This window comes from Cydia fagiglandana, chromosome 17 (assembly GCF_963556715.1).
Source record: "Cydia fagiglandana chromosome 17, ilCydFagi1.1, whole genome shotgun sequence".
Lineage (NCBI taxonomy): Eukaryota > Metazoa > Arthropoda > Insecta > Lepidoptera > Tortricidae > Cydia > Cydia fagiglandana.
Genome location: NC_085948.1, coordinates 12,832,089 through 12,848,805, shown reverse-complemented (window position 1 = coordinate 12,848,805; position 16,717 = coordinate 12,832,089). Strand labels below are relative to the sequence as shown.

The 16,717-nt window shown below is 39.8% G+C and overlaps 3 protein-coding genes across 3 annotated transcripts in view; 1 reads left to right on the top strand and 2 right to left on the bottom strand.

Moving 5' to 3' along the window:
• The window catches only part of LOC134672544 (probable ribonuclease ZC3H12B), a 32,676-nt gene extending 18,379 nt beyond the window's left edge, over positions 1-14,297 (top strand). The window contains exons 2-4 of the mRNA XM_063530490.1: positions 4,550-4,726; positions 11,424-11,656; positions 11,900-14,297. Of these exons, the coding sequence (XP_063386560.1) occupies positions 4,550-4,726; positions 11,424-11,656; positions 11,900-12,995 (1,506 nt within the window). The 3' untranslated portion in view covers positions 12,996-14,297. The remainder of the gene's footprint in view (positions 1-4,549; positions 4,727-11,423; positions 11,657-11,899) is intronic.
• Positions 9,912-16,717, bottom strand: part of LOC134672523 (pre-mRNA-processing factor 6) — a 33,868-nt gene continuing 27,062 nt past the window's right edge. The window contains exon 18 of the transcript XR_010099346.1: positions 9,912-10,304. The gene's annotated coding sequence lies outside the window, so the exon portion shown is untranslated. The remainder of the gene's footprint in view (positions 10,305-16,717) is intronic.
• LOC134672539 (uncharacterized) lies at positions 14,176-16,423 on the bottom strand. Its single transcript, XM_063530484.1, has 3 exons — positions 16,171-16,423; positions 15,934-16,077; positions 14,176-14,922 (listed from the first exon to the last, which is right to left on the bottom strand). Exons 1-3 carry the CDS (start codon positions 16,269-16,271, stop codon positions 14,295-14,297), a joined length of 873 nt encoding a protein of 290 aa, XP_063386554.1. The 5' UTR covers positions 16,272-16,423; the 3' UTR covers positions 14,176-14,294.

Sequence of the window (16,717 nt, the reverse complement as noted above, 5' to 3'; positions counted from 1 at the left end):
TCATCAACCGATGACATTTTAACTGCTCATATAAGATATACTGATACGATGTGCCTTACCAAACCAGTCAGCATTTTTTTTAAATAATGACTCAAAATGTCCCACGCTGTTGAGGTCAATAACAACTTGTGGTATTATTTCGAAATTAATCTGAAACGTCAGTTTTATATTCAGGAGTCGTTTCATAATGACTTATTGTGAAGAGTTGTTCCACTGTCGATTAATACGATCACAAATCACAAACATCACTACACATGTTCTTACAAGACAATATTAAATTCACATAAAATCTTTGAAATTATTCTGAAGCGTTTTGCTATCAGAATAGCTGGTTTGGTTTGGGTTTACCAGTTTCTTTAAAATTTTTGCTAAAAAGTGAAACAAACAGTACGAAAGGTGTTTCCGACAATTGTTTACAAGAGGAAGCCTATGTGGTAAAACCGCGGGTTTTTTAGCGTTTGAAAACTATAAGGAAATTAGATAAACGACAGCACCGGCATTGTTTCGGTCGTAGACAGGATTATTCAAGAATTTGTGATAGTGATCAAGACAAATCGTTTGTCTCGCTGAATCTGAATGTAGCAAATGATATTTTAATTCTACTAACTTAATTTCGTAAAATCTTTCTGTCTTTGAAGGCTTGTATATATTCGTGAATTATAAGGCCATTGATTCTGTTTTTTGGGTTCCGTAGCCTAGATAGAAAAAACTGTAGCTTGGTATCTTCGTCGTGACTGTCCGTCTCATCATCTCATTTTCGTAGTAATTCAATGATCTCTTACTTCTCTTTCTCTCCACATTTCAACTTTTACTCTAGTTACATACTCAGCGTATGCTTCGTAGTCAAGCTTTAGAACTATCTGCTCGACTTCGTAACTTTAGCTATAGCTTCGTAGCTATAGGTAACTATCTGCGGCACCCCCTTTTGTCAAACCATTGCGTCGCATAACATCGTTGTTTATTTGCATCTATAGTTGCATCTGTACTCTGGATTCAAATCTACAGTATCTTGATAACCCTGCTAGATAATCGTTCATTTTGATAATTACTTACTTACTTACTCCGTTGGCCGACCGAACCGATCCAAAATGAGACTTGGCCTCCGACATAAGCCAGCGCCACTTTTCTCGGTCCTATGCGACCTCTCGCCAATTTGTTGACTCGAGTTTCGCGCAGATCCGCCTCCACCATGTCGCACCAGCGATACCTGGGGCGTGGGGTTTGATAATTATATAGAGACAAATATATAAGTTTGCTTTCGATATCTCAATCTTGTCTGCGTAAATCTTACATCCTATTTTTATTATAGAGCAGAACAATCAATATCTTAATAGATGACCCCTATAATATAAATCACCTGACCGACGGCCGATGACGCAACGCGTTTGAATAAAGTTAGCGACACAGAATTATGGTCAAATTTATGTTACCTACCTCCCATCATGACGTTTTTAGTAAATCGTGAACTGCTTATAGTTAGTTGATTTATCATAGTATCTCTCATGATGTTTATTGAAGGCGCCAATGAATTATGCGGGTTAATATATTTGATCATTTAGTCTGCTTATTTTTTCCCTTTATTAGATTTCATTTCCTACTAATAGTTTAAATTGTTATAGAATTTAAGATTTATCAAAAAGTCATTGCTAAAAAGTGTCTATGAAATTAATTTAGAGTTAAATATGTTTTGGCGTATCATTCGTCCCACTTCTGACCGAAAATCGGAGACATCACCTCAAAATCCCATCTCCGCTCAGTACGGAGCTGCAATTTTCTATCAATTCGCCGCGGAGAAACACGGATCGGTCTCATTCGTTGCCCGCGCGCACCATATTCTTTTAGAAAGTAGCATCCGGCTGCGGGTAGGCGGGCCGTTTCCGTGCGGCTTTCCGGATGTGATCCCCACTTCAAAGCCCTACTGAGACCTTTTCAAAGTAGTTGATGTTTAAGGTCACACAGCTACAAAAATTCTGTGTTCCCGGCCCTTTATAGGTTATTTTTATTTACTAATGGTGATTTAGACTTACCTAGTCATAATTTAGAAATTTACAAAATTGCCAACACTTATAAGCACTAAATAAGAAAATTTTGGCATTAAGTTTCAGTTGAAAAAAACTTTGTTAAATAAATATTTTAAGAATTTGCACCTCATACGGATGTGTTTGTGTGTTTTGAGTAAATATTTGCAGATCCTGGTGGCTGACCTAATGCTTCACTCCAAAGGATATCGAACTGGCGTGGCATGGGTTTAACTACCAATACTATCTAAACTTTATATCGCAGCCAACTAGGCCTCGACGCGGATGTAGCGGCTATGACTAATTTTTCGTTTTCAACGCCCCCAAAGGGAGTCTTAAGTTTTAATAAATTTCAAAAGAGGTCCTAATCGTAGGTCCTGGTCCATTTTTGTCGGAAATAAGCCTGTGGCAATGGGATCTATGGGGAATCGACAGAACTCTTCAAAAGTCATATTGCTACCGATATTATTTTCTTTTGTACCCTCGCTGTTATTTTTATTTTACAGCTCAGATTCTCGATACCTAAGTTTACTTAGAGAAGCCTAGCCTAGGGTGCCTATCCAAGATGCCAATCGATTGCGCCGTCTCTCTTAAATATTAGTGCGACAGAGAGACTATAGTATAGTATATCGTTTTTATTTTTACACAGAATGGATCCATTAGTCGATTTCCATAAAATTAAGTGTTAAAATTAATTATTTATTCAACACTAAGGAACCCTGTAGAAATATGCGGATCTTTTATAGGTTGTAGAAAAAAATGGTCAAATAATGAATGACAACCGGTATGGTCTGGCGTTGCGCGCACGCAAAGGTCAATGATCATCTGTAGATCCGCTTCGTCGGCCCCCTGACCCTGTCCGCAGTGCCGGCTGTAACGTAGAATCTGCTTATTGATCACTTTGGTCGCGGTACGTGAAACCGATTAAAAAGCTATATTTATTTATTTATTTTAAACTTTATTGCACATACAAAAAGTACAACAGGCGGACTTAATGCCGGTATAGGCATTCTCTACCAGTCAACCATAGGGCGAAACAGAAAATTATGAATTATTGATTAGATATTTGTGTTATCATGGTTGATACAGAACATTGTTATTTATAACAATTATAACACATTTCAATTTAAGAAAACTGGAGAACACAATAGTGGAAAGCCCGAACAGACGATTAAATTTATTAAATATATGTTTTCTAGACAACCTAACCCAGCACGTAAAATACAGCATTTAGTACAACGAGGTGTTTCTTAGAATTAGTTATGAGTAGCAATCTGTGGCTTCTTAGATGCTAGATGCCTTTAAAACACCTAATCTGACCCTCTACTAATGGCTTGTGGCATTTAAAGAGACATCAGAAATACACATTTTCATTAGAGCTAATGTCTCAATAAGATATTTAATTGATTCTTCAAGATTATAGTGGTTTTTTAAAGATCCCATAAACGCGCACACTTCATCAGTCGGCATTGGCAATTAAAAAAAAACATTCTTGCAGCTTAGAATTAATTATGTCAATTATCTTCTTAGTGGGGGTTTCCCAAACACATTGTCTCATGGTTTCGGCGAAATGGAAACCGCAGCGTGTGAATTATTCCACGCGCGTTACATGGGAGACAGCGCCAACGCAGACCGTGCGTTTCTCACTGAGGCCTGACGAGACGAACTCTCAGGCGAACCAACTTAACTGGAATCTTAAGATCCGTAACAACCATGCGTATCAGGAACACTTTTGACACTGGTTGAATATACGTTTGAATCATCAGCACTCAGGCTGAAGAACACAAAACGGCCTGGTATTACGTAAAGCGATTGTCGAGTCTTTGACAACATTCGCAATTGCGTAAAAATACGCTGTGGGTTTTGCGCGTGTTTTATTAGTGCGAGTAATTTTCTAGATTACTGTAATGTACTTGTAATAGTTGTAATAATAGCAGTTGAGGAATATGACAACATTATTCTGCCGCAAATTTTCTTCCACTTTCATTGCAATAATATTAAATTGTTGGTAGATTGTTCTTCGCCCTCTCTATCAATCCTTAGTTTTTTTTTGTGCGATGGTTAACACACGTTTCTATGACAGTGAATTGATACAAAAATTAATCAATTAATGTGGATTAGGTAATTATTTGAGAGCGTATTGCTAGAGGTCGATTTTTTTTTACCGTTTGTTCACCTGGATTATGATGAATTATGTTCTTCTTTGTCTTGCAGTAGCTCTGCCCTTGCTATCTATCTGAAGGACGGTCAGTCCGACGTAAGTACGTCTTTGCGTTGCGTATGCTTGTTAGATCTCACATTTTTTGTTAACAATGTAATTTGTCATTTGTAAACCTTGCGGACATTGCTGGACTTCTTAGTCATGGAACTCCTGCGATACAAAGCGAGTTCATAAAACTTTAAGGTATGAGGTTTTATAAAAAAATATTTTTGGTTAGCCTCAGTGCTTATTCGGGCAAACCAAGATGATTCTTATTGCCATCGCCTTCAATGTTGCCTATACTAGACTTAATAGTATATTTTTGTTTCAGAAATATGTGGAGTCATCCCTTGGCTGGGCAGGCGAGCGTGGCGAGGACTCCAGCTACGACTCGGAGTGCGAGGATGAGATCGGCCACCGCGCCGCGTCTCGCACCCCGTCGGACACTCTCGCGGCAGAGTTCGCGGAGTACGTCACCCTCGGTCCGCCGCCCCCGCAGCCTAACCAGGTGAGTTTCTACAGATGAGAGCGGCCACCGCGCCGCGTCTCGCACCCCGTCGGACACTCTCGCGGCAGAGTTCGCGGAGTACGTCACCCTCGGTCCGCCGCCCCCGCAGCCTAACCAGGTGAGTTTCTACAGATGAGAGTGGCCACCGCGCCGCGTCTCGCACCCCGTCGGACACTCTCGCGGCAGAGTTCGCGGAGTACGTCACCCTCGGTCCGCCGCCCCCGCAGCCTAACCAGGTGAGTTTCTACAGATGAGAGCGGCCACCGCGCCGCGTCTCGCACCCCGTCGGACACTCTCGCGGCAGAGTTCGCGGAGTACGTCACCCTCGGTCCGCCGCCCCCGCAGCCTAACCAGGTGAGTTTCTACAGATGAGAGCGGCCACCGCGCCGCGTCTCGCACCCCGTCGGACACCCTCGCGGAGTCGCGGCAGAGTTCGCGGAGTACGTCACCCTCGGTCCGCCGCCCCCGCAGCCTAACCAGTTGAGTTTTTACAGTGACCCAGGGTCAGTTGCATCTTATCTTCAACTATGTGACATGACAGAAAGATCCTCATGATTTATGATTATGTCAAAAAGAAACAAAAAAATATTTAGGTATTGAAAAAAAGTCACTTTTAATAGTTTTAATGGAATATTCTATGTAAAAAGACATGTTTTCATAACTCTTGGGTGTATCTCCATAAAATTGCGGATTCTCCTTACTTATTTCAATATCTGTCTGATAGTCTTGTTTAAACTCTCTAATAGGCTTAACGTTAATTACTTTCATATTGTGTATTTCTCGATACAAAGTAACGTGTACTTATTCGGGGTATTATTAAAACAATTCAACGTCTGTGTCTACGCTGTCATATGGAGCTTCTCAATGAATGGACCGGTTTACTGATTTTTTGCCGTATTTTGCAAGATTAGATCTTAATTGACTTAACGAAGTAGGTATACGTTGTCTACGTTTGATGGAAACCGAAGCTATCTTTTAAGAAGGAAGTATAGCCACTCACGAAAGTAACTTTCTTCATACAATTTCCATTTCGGGAGAAAACGATTTCCAGTAACTAAATCTTAACATATCACTTTGATTTTGATGTCGATTGCTTCAGCATAATATATTCTAGATTTATAGGTTTCGCTTTAAAAAAAATGTGTTTTGTATGGCAAATTGAAAAAAAGATAACCTATAAATCCTCCCCTCCCCCCCCCTGTAACTTCTAAAATAAGAGAATGATGTGATAAAACTAAAAAAACATATATGATGTACAATTGTACATTACCATGCAAACTTCCACCGAAAATTGGTTTGAACACTTTGAACGAGATCTAGTAGGTAGTTTTTTTAATACGTCATAAATCGTAAACCGCAATTTTATTATGTTACTTGCTGCTACGGAACCCTTCATGGGCGAGTCCGACTCGCACTTGGCCCCTTTTTTTTTCATTGTGTCAATAACATACAAAAATAAGTGTTCCGTGGACAATGTTTTGTACGGAACACTAAAAATCATGCAGAATGGAAAATATTTATTTAGAAGTGGAAAAACTCTCTTTTTGTATGGAGGATTAAATGTATTTCTTTAGGATTACTATTCCTAACTTCATTGAATATGGAGTTGATTGAACGTGATACAAGATTTAATTGCCAGTAGATTGCGTTATACCGGTCTCGATCTCGATCGCCCACTACAGGAAGCAATAAATAAATTAGCGATGCGAGAAGCATTCCGATTGCAAATTGAGAAATCGTGATTAGGCCAGAGGGCCTACCGCGAAACACGTTCGTCGTGTTGACTCCCTGTCACGCTTACGTACGAATTTACAAGTGTGACAGAGAGGCTACACGTCGAACGTGGTTCGCGGCAGGCCCTCAGCTCTGAGATAAGTGCGAGTACAGACGCTTCGTACGTACCATATATTACCAAGTTAATTTACTAAAAGAACCGGCCAAGGGCGAGTCGGACTCGCCCACCGAGGGTTCCATACTTTTTAGTATTTGTTATAGCGGCAACAGAAATACATCAACCTATGTGAAAATTACTAAATATGCTATATGCTAAGCTATCACGGTTCATGAGATACAGCCTGGTGACAGACAGATGGATAGTGGAGTCTCAGTAATAGGGTCGCCTTTTTACCCTTTGGGTACGGAACCCTAAAAAATGTTAAATGATAGGTAACATAAGCGAAACAAGAATGACAAATGTGACTTGAAATACATCAAGTTATCTATTATTAGCAATCTGTAACTTTTTCATTGGTTTTTTACCGAGCAATTTTACAGCGATATTAAGATAGCATTCGGCCACACTAAGTGTGCACTGACTTGGTAGTAACAATGTGTCCATATTAGAACCGCCATGTGACACTTGACATGAAAACGTAGCGTTACTAGTCTTATTCTAACACAATAATCAGGAAATGCCAGGTATCCGATATCAACTAAGTAGCTTATAATAGGCATTTTGCTTTATCTATTCTTATTATATGATATCATGAAAGATAAGAATTACAGAAGTTATCTGTGAATGTCATTTTGGATTAGGCCGAACCACACCAGATACGAAAGTGTGCAGCATGGTTCCCACGTGTTGCCGTGACGGTTGTAATGTATGGAATTGTATAACAGATGGCACATTACTTTTATTCTACGTATACGAATTAAGTACGAGTACCTACGTAAACGAGTGTGCAATTATCTCACATACAGTGTGTTACCGTGTACCGAACCGAGAACGGTGTAACGAACGGCATGCGGGCATTTATTAAAACTGATAATTATTAGAGATGCAACGGATAGTTGTTTGGCCGGATACCGGATATTCGGCTTAAACATCGGCGGGATATCCGGTATCCGGCCGCCGAATACTCGGCCAGCGGAACCATACCTACATTTCGGTTTTTCAGGTGCGCATTCTGCAGATTTGACCTGTTTCCTAGTAAACGTCCGCGCGGACTCATTTCTAGGTACGAAATGAGTGCGCGTGCAAGTCAGTGGAATGATTAAATTGTTTTAAAATAATAAACAAGTACGATTATGACCGTGTGTGTTTCTTAAATCCAATTGGTTTACTCCAAAATCAAGCAATATTACTATCCGGTATCCGGCCGGATATTAGGTCACTATCCGTTATCCGGCCGGATAGTAAAATAATGGCCGGATAGGCCGGATACCGGATATCCGGTGCATCTCTAATAATTATATGAACCATTAGCAGCTGTTCGCGTGTATTAGCAATTCTAATATGCGCATTTGTGGCAGTGAACTGCTGGAACCGTGCTGCATTCGTATGTGATGCTGATGTGGTTCGACCGTACGTAACCTTATGCCGAGTTATGCCCAGTGCACTATACTGCACATATTGGTAAATACATATTGGGCTAAGATAATGTAATGTAGACTAATCTAATGGATGGCTAACGATATATACTCTGTATCTTTAGGTACTTAAGGTGGTTCGCCTAGGTTACTCAAAACTTAACTCTCGCTAGATGGCACCACTTCTGCAAAATTTCAGATTTTATTTTTTTGTGAAATGGTCTTGGTATTTGTATACTTAAAAGTATGTTTCGCGCACTCTTTAAGTAAATATTGAACTATTAAATAAAACATTGAATACTTCATTGTGCAAAAACCACCTTTTTAATTTGACGGAGTGTTGCTGTCACGCTTTTTCCTACTATTACTCACACATGCAAACAGTGTTTCCGTGATCCTTGTAGTAGACAATTTCACACAACGTAAGTATGTTGCAATAGCGTAACGGTATGTTCGTGGAAATACGTGCAAGAGGATTGGGGTTCAAGACTGGTGCGAGTAGGTAATTTCTTTTTGTTTCTCCTTTGTGTTATCTTACCTTTAAACGAGCAATTATTAGATATATAATTAATATAATTATTTATTTATATATTTGGATGGTATCAGAAACGGCTCTAACGATTTCGATGAAATTTGCTATAAGGGGTTTGATCTCTTAGCTAGGTCTATGAGAAAACGCGCATTTGTGAGTTTTTATGTTTTGTAAGCTTTGGTCGGTCTCCCAGATATTCAATCTCCGCTTGGCAACTAATCCCAGAATTGGCATGCGCACTAGTTTTTACGAAAGCGACTGCCCTGACCTTCCAACCCAGAGAGTAAACTTATTTGGATTAGTCCGGTTTCCTCACATTGTTTTCTTTCACCGAAAAATAGGTATCGGTGTATAAATAGGTAGGTATCAAATGCTATTTCGTACAAAAGTTCGAAAAATCATTGGTACGAGCCGGGGTTAGAACCCGCGACCTCCGAATTGCTTTCCGCTAGGCCAGCAGCGCTTCCCCCACATACTCAGTGTTATCAGGTTTTTCAAAATCAAAAACGATTACTTATGAAAGCAGAAGAATATAAATGATCGTATTAGATTTATAATTGTTACATATTTGCCGTAACTTATTTTTAAAATGTGTTTTTCAATTAAAAGACACGTCAAGATTGTTTACCTTATTTCTAATGCTAAAAAAAACAAACTATAGTAATAATTGTGTTTTTCATTTATAGACAAAATCCATTTTTAACCACAGGAAATTTTATACACTTCTTTTTAGGGTTTCGTACCCAAAGGGTAAAACGGGACCCTATTACTAAGACTTCGCTGTCCGGCCGTCCGTCCGTCCGTCTGTCTGTCACCAGGCTGTATCTCACGAACCGTAATAGCTAGACAGTTGAAATTTTCACAGATGATGTATTTCTGTTGCCGCTATAACAACAAATACTAAAAACAGAATAAAATAAAGATTTGAATGGGGCTCCCGTGATACAACAAACGTGATTTTTGACCAAAGTTAAGCAACGTCGGGAGTGGTCAGTACTTGGATGGGTGACCGTTTTTTTTTTGTTTTTTTTTTGCATTATGGCACGGAACCCTTCGTGCGCGAGTCCGACTCGCACTTGCCCGGTTTTTATTGCAGTGAGGATGTCCTGATTGTAAAAATCAGAGAGATTAGGAAGAGTATAATTTCTAATTATCTTTGTAAAAATTAAAGAATACGTGTAGCCTATACTTAATAATCGATTTATGATAATAAGAAAAATTTAATAAAAATAAAAAAACAATACGAAATGTAGGTGTAACAAAAATACAAAAAGTTATGTTCCAGCATACAATGACTGGGGATCGAACCGGGAATCTTCCGTTTGCAAGCAAAAAAGCGACTGTTTGCATAACACGCCAAGATAGTTCTTAGCTAAGCTGACGAACTTCTCGCTTAGGTCAATTAACTACCTGTCAAATATCAGTGTCAACAAAATTGCACTAAACATGACGGCACTCCAAATTCGAGCCGTGGTCAGCCCGGCAACGTCGGAAATGGTATGGCAACGTCGCAAATGTATCTGTACACGACATTTGTGAGTTTTGTGACACACACATACGTAAAATTGATGAAAAGTTAACTATGATTTTTGCATGATTTCTGTATGAAACATTGTTTTCCTGTTAATTTCGCGCAAACGAATATTCGAAAGAAGATAAATGCGGAAATATTTGTGTACTAATACTGTGTAGTTACTTAATGAGATTTGATTGAATTTTGTATGAAAAGCGAACCACCTTAAATAAAAGTAAACAAATGTTTTGGACATTTTCGGGTAGTTATTATAACATTTATTGATTAACCGACCAAATACAAAACCACCTAGATCTGTCACTGAAGGACTTGACTTTAACCTACATTATGTGATCATGTAATGTTTTCATCTACCCTCAACTGGCTTAAAAAGCCATTGGTGGGTAGATTTCGTTCACTCTTTTTTAAATACTTAACAATACAGACTAAGCAATATCTCTTAGGGGTTGTGCACAAATCACGCGTTACAGTTACTACCCTCCCACGCTTCATTGCGTCCTTTAGTTTGATTTGCGTTGGCCTAGCATTACTTATTAGATTAGATTGCAACAGCACGTAGAGTTGCATTGTGCCATTTCATCACACTCGCTCGTAACGTGTCAACATGCGGGCGAAGCCGGCATGGCCTAAATTATTCGAACTGGTAAAAACTCGACATTTTATACTAGTTGCTGTTACACACAGGTCGCCATCAGATATATGGGAGCGGTCGAGGTACTCAAAAATATCTGAACACGCACTCTAGCGCCTGGACAGGTAGAGGGGTGTTCAGAGCGCCTACCGCGAACCACGTTCGACGTGTAAATTCGTACGTAAGTGTGACAGGGAGGCAACGAACGTGGTTCGCTGTAGGCCCTATGATATTTGTGAGCACCTTGGCCGCTCCGATATATCTGATGGCGACTGTAACTATATGGTTTCTCGTTTCTCGATACAATGTCAGATTGGCTGACGATGACCGAACAAAGAAACATAGATTTCTTTTGTTGATTTCATGCACGCATTTGATAAATCGACCTGTGCACCGTTATAAACCCGTTGGATACAAATTCGAAGTCCACCTTGATAATTGACTTTTTAATAGTTATTATCTTTGACAATTAATTAAAGTCTAAATACTTGCAAAGTTTGATAAGAGATAAAGTGTTAATATTATCGCATGTTGGAAAAGATATAGGCCTATTGATATTAGGGGCCAATTATATTTATTCCTTATTTTAATTGCCTATTATATAACAAATCCGACGTAGCTGGCTGTGTCAAAATTGTTAACAATTAAATGTGTTAATTTAGTCATTAAAGTTCCATTAAATTGTCCTCAGGCTAAAATCGAGTTCGCCGTAAAGCTGGGCTACTCGGAGCGTCTCGCGCGCACGGCGCTACAAAGGCTCGGGCCTGACCCGCCACGGAACGAGCTTCTAGCGGAACTCATCAAGCTCGCATCCAAGCAACCCCCTCGGCCGTTGTCACCCTCGCCGCCAGCGGAGCCCGATCCGCCGCTGGACCGCAGCCCGCTGCGACACATCGTTATAGATGGCAGCAATGTCGCTATGAGGTAAGCACCTAAACCCTTTTTGGATTAACATGTTAATAAACTCGTTCAGTCTATAATCTAAGGTACTTACCGTTTTGGGTGCGTTAGGTATGCTTAAAGTGTTAGGGACTTTGGAATGGAAACCATTGTGTTGATAAAGTACTCGTTAATCAACTCCTTACTTGAAATTGGATAAACCACCGTTTAATCGCTTGTCACGTCGCTCTGACACGTACTTTTACTAATGATCGTGTTTGTTTTCAGCCATGGCAACAAGGAGGTCTTCTCGTGCCGCGGCATCGAGATCTGTGTGGACTGGTTCCGAGCGCGCGGACACAAGGACATCATAGTGTTCGTGCCCAAGTGGAGGAAAGAAGCGTCCAGACCGGACAACCCGGTCGCGGACAGAGACTCCCTGGAAAGACTCGAGAGGGACCGAGTACTGGTATACACGCCTAGCAGACAAGTCGGAGGCAAACGTCTCATCTGCTACGACGACCGCTACGTTCTCAATCTAGCCTTAGAAACCAACGGCATCGTAGTTTCCAACGATAACTACAGAGACCTCGTCGCTGAAAACCCCGGCTATAGAAAAATTGTAGAGGAACGGCTACTTATGTACTCATTTGTGAACGATCGCTTCATGCCCCCCGATGATCCGCTAGGCAGGTCCGGACCGACGCTGGACGCGTTTCTACGAGGCCCGCCCTCGCGGATAGACCCGGCGCTGACGCCCCCGGCGTGCCCATACGGCAGGAAATGCACGTACGGTAACAAATGCAAGTTCCATCATCCGGAACGCGCCGGTCGGCCTCATAAATCCGTCGCCGAGAAATTATCAGAGCGTGCCGCGCGAGCGCTCAAAGCTCGCGATCTTCACACGCTCAGTTTGCCGCCCGGCGGCCGTCCGGCTGAAATCAAACGGCCGCTGGCGAGGGCACACTCGGCCGCGCCGAGGATATCTGACGCGGCGCTCGCGACGCACTTTGATCGAGCGCAGATGCTTCCCGGACCTTCCCAGCAAGACACCAACCCCCATCGTAAGCTGGCACGCCAGTTGACTCTAAATCCTGCCTGCGATCCGAGATTGCACGCGGCGGCGGCACGAGTGGCGTCCGCTCCCGTAGGCGCAGCCGCAGCACTCAATCCAGGCCCCATGGTCTCTCCCTGCTCTTCTGAAGGAGCCCTACAACACTGGGAAGCTAGAAGACGCATGCACTTCCATCTAGCCGGCATCTTCCCCGAAGCTCAAGTGGCGGAGGCCATGGCGACGTACCCGGAGGAGACGGACCCGCAGACCATGTGCGCGATCATCCTCGCGCGCTACAGGCCCAGCGAGGCGCGGGTGCCGCCACACTGACGCACACCGGTTTGAATTAATCGATTTCGAAACGAAATCGACTCTACATTCGAACTCGTTGGATGAGTTATGCACGCTCGACATTCGTTCGCTCGGACCTACGTTCTAGTTAGCCCGAGAATGTTAAGTGGATGCGGAATCTTGTTGGTGCGGCGAGAAGCACGTGCCAATATCGGTTTTACTACGTCGGTAGCATTTATACACTTTTTACATTCTCTGATATCGTTTTAGTCGTGTCCTTCTGAGAAGTGTACGGCTTTATTTAAATAGTTTTATTGTAAGTGTAGATCCTAAGGATGTACAAATTCATAATCTGTAAGGTCCTCCAGTAAATGGCGTTATGGATTATGCGATAATGACTAACATCGAACGCGAAGCGCGCGCCTTTTCATCACATCACTAATAAATATAACACTCATCACTTTTTACAAATTGTTAATATTCCAGTGAACTGTATCACATTGGAACTTGTTGATTGCAAAAATATTATCATATTTTTTATGTAATCGCAAAAGTTAAACTAGGGTACCTAGATAGACACGAGATTTTATAAAAAAAATTGGTACTATGTATCAGTTCAAATCAAGATATTGTAAAATATCAGCTTATTTTTACAAATATGTTTTCCTGGTTGTTTGTAATAGGAACATATTTTTTTATATATTTATAGATTAGCAAATAATTTAATTATTTATATATTGGAAATTTCTTTAGTATATTTCTGCCAATACCTAGCACAAGATAGTTAAAGTTTTTTGTTATGTATAGGTACTTTTTATTTTGTGTTATGTACTAGTGTTTCCAACTTGTCACTATCTTCTATAAATATCGTAGGTTTAGTAAGTTTTGGCCAGACATCAATGTGGACTAATAGTCACTACTTTATAGATAATACTAATAAAATTTAAAACAAATTTGTTATGTTTGATTTTTATTAAATTGAACTGTTAAAACTTGAAATGCAATGCATCGATTGAAGCGTAAGATAAATATATCTATTCCCATGCAGTACTTCACAGAAGGCTTGAATTATTTATGCATTTGTGGAGTACTGTGTGATAAATTAATTTAATTAGTAAGCCAAATTTTATCAACAATCAACTCTCCAACATTAATAACTGTAGATATAGAATGTATGCTAAAGTTGATAAAATTTGCTGGTTTTCAAAGGTGTTATTGAAACAAATAAGTTTTGAAAACTGCTTACTTCATTCCTTGTGGAATGTTCATCATAAATAAGCGTGTCTTTTTTGACATTATAGCAATTACTCTTATTATAAATAAAGTTTCTTTCTCTTATTATTTGGCGTTTTCAGTTTTCCTTTTTTTCCCCTTATGCTGTCTGTTTGGATTGTTTGTGATTCTTTTTAGTTTCATATTCTTATAAGCATGTTTAACATTCCTTTTGTCACTGGTATTTTCCTTATTAGTCTTTCCAGATAATTCTATAAAATCTTGTCCAACAAATTTCTTCTTGACCTCTTTGGTCTCAGTATCAGATGGAGGTACAAAGACTCTCGTTTTCTTAGATATTCGTTTTAGGAGGTAATTTGGTATTTCAGTATTATCAATACTATCTGACATTTTGATATCTTGTGATTCCGTTTTGACAGTGACTTCCTTCTGAATTGATTTTGGTGGCATCATAGCACACATTTTTGCTAATTCTCTAATCTTTTTAGTAATTTCTTCTAGACAACCCTGTTTGACACCTAGACAGGCAGTTTTGACACCAAAGTTGCTAAGAGATAGCTCCTTTAAATTTTTAAGGCAGATAACAGGCACTTCAGATGTTACGCAGGCTTCTATTATGGGTTGAACAATAGATTTTGGATTTACCTCTGAATCAACCATTAATGCAGAGCAATCTTTGCTCCCAACAGCGTCAGAGCATTGTCTTAATCCAAATAGCAGGCCATCTGGTTTTCTGCAAAGCAAAACATGGTTTCTTAAAATTCATGACACATTTAGTATGCCCTTTAACACTTTGACTACCGAGAACCCGCCTGGTAGGCACTCGTAATGTTTGCTCAGATGCCGGACAACCCGCCCAGCGGGTTCTTTTGTACGCAGATATATACAACCGGTTTCTGGGGTAGTGCGCCGTTTTTTGCCCGGCTGCGTAAGTGTTAATATAGAGTTGGAGCCTTTACTCAGAAAATAAGTTGTTAGCTTTAGGTGCTTACATTTGGTTAGCTTGGCTATGACCTTTAACTTAGAATTTGAGTACTCAGAAAATAGTAAAAAACCTTCCAAATAGTTGTGAATTTGCAAATAATTGTTCATATAAAAGCCAAAAAGCTTTCTATTAAAAACACACTCCAATGGATTGTGTCATTAACACAGTAGCTGCAGCAATTAGTAAGTCATAGTAAAGCATACTTTGGGATTGTGCTTTGTCAGAGTGCCAAGTCATTGGAAGGCTTTAGCTGCCTTTATTTGAGGATGTCATCATAGTGAGTGCATTAACACAGTCGGTGGCAGTAAGGCCAACAGCCTTACTTGCCAATTTAAACTAAGATTGAGCAGTACAGCTGTCATCAAAAGCGAACTGGTGAATAAGTTAATATTTAGAACCACTACTAGCAACTCCAGCTTTCTTGAAAATATAACCGGCTAGCTAAATTCATCATCATCATCATCTCAGCCTATATACGTCCCACTGCTGGGCATAGGCCTCCTCTCGAGCGCAAGAGGGCTTGGGCTATAGTCCCCACGCTAGCCCAATGTGGATTGGGGACTTCAGATAGACCTTTGAATTTCTTCGCAGATGTATGCAGGTTTCCTCACGATGTTCTAAAAACTAAGTCTAACTAAACTACCTAACTAAATTAAATATGAACAAATAAATTGCGTTTGAGGTTAATTCAAAGGCAATTTATATGTTTATATTTATAAAATGAAGTATTATCAAAAATAGACAATTTTATTTACTTACTTAATTGGTGGTGGCTTTGGCCTTTCTTCTTTGGGTATATTCTTTAGTACGTCCCATTTCAACTTCTTAAATTCCGGAATATCCACTTTATAATCCCTTAAGGACGTACTTAAATCTGTGGCGTTTTCTTCGGTTACAACTGGCCTAAAAATCCAAACGATTAATTAACCGACTTCTTTAATTGTTTTAATTTTCCGTAATAGACTAAAGAACGAATGTTTAGATTTAAATACATACCAATTTATAGAATCCGGACGGCATAACACATTTTTTATCGTCTTTTTTAATTTGCCTTTGCTAAGACCTGTTGATTTCTTCTTTAAGGTAGCAGCCTCCATTGCGAATAGAAGTTGTTAACGTACTGATAAAAGCCCAATCCAACTATAAATGGATACTAACAAAAAAATATAATTCAGATCGAATAAACTTTTATTATGAGAAATACAAATTAAACATAAACATTCTCACATGGGAATCGGATTTGTGCAGAATACAAATGTCAATGTCAAGTTCGAATTCGTGATTATGCGGTCCAAACCATGTCCAAATTATATATACTAGTGAGTATTATATTCTTTGCTTCTGGTTACCAGTATTCATGTGAAAAAACACGAAATTTATTTTAGCAAAAAACTAAAATATTATTCCCGTTTTCATTATTCCGGTAGATCACACAAAATTACTTATTTAAAATATTATGTTTAGAAATCAGAATCAATCAGAATCCTTTAGTTAAGTTCCTGTGTATAAATAATTTGGACACCAATAACTATATGACATTTCA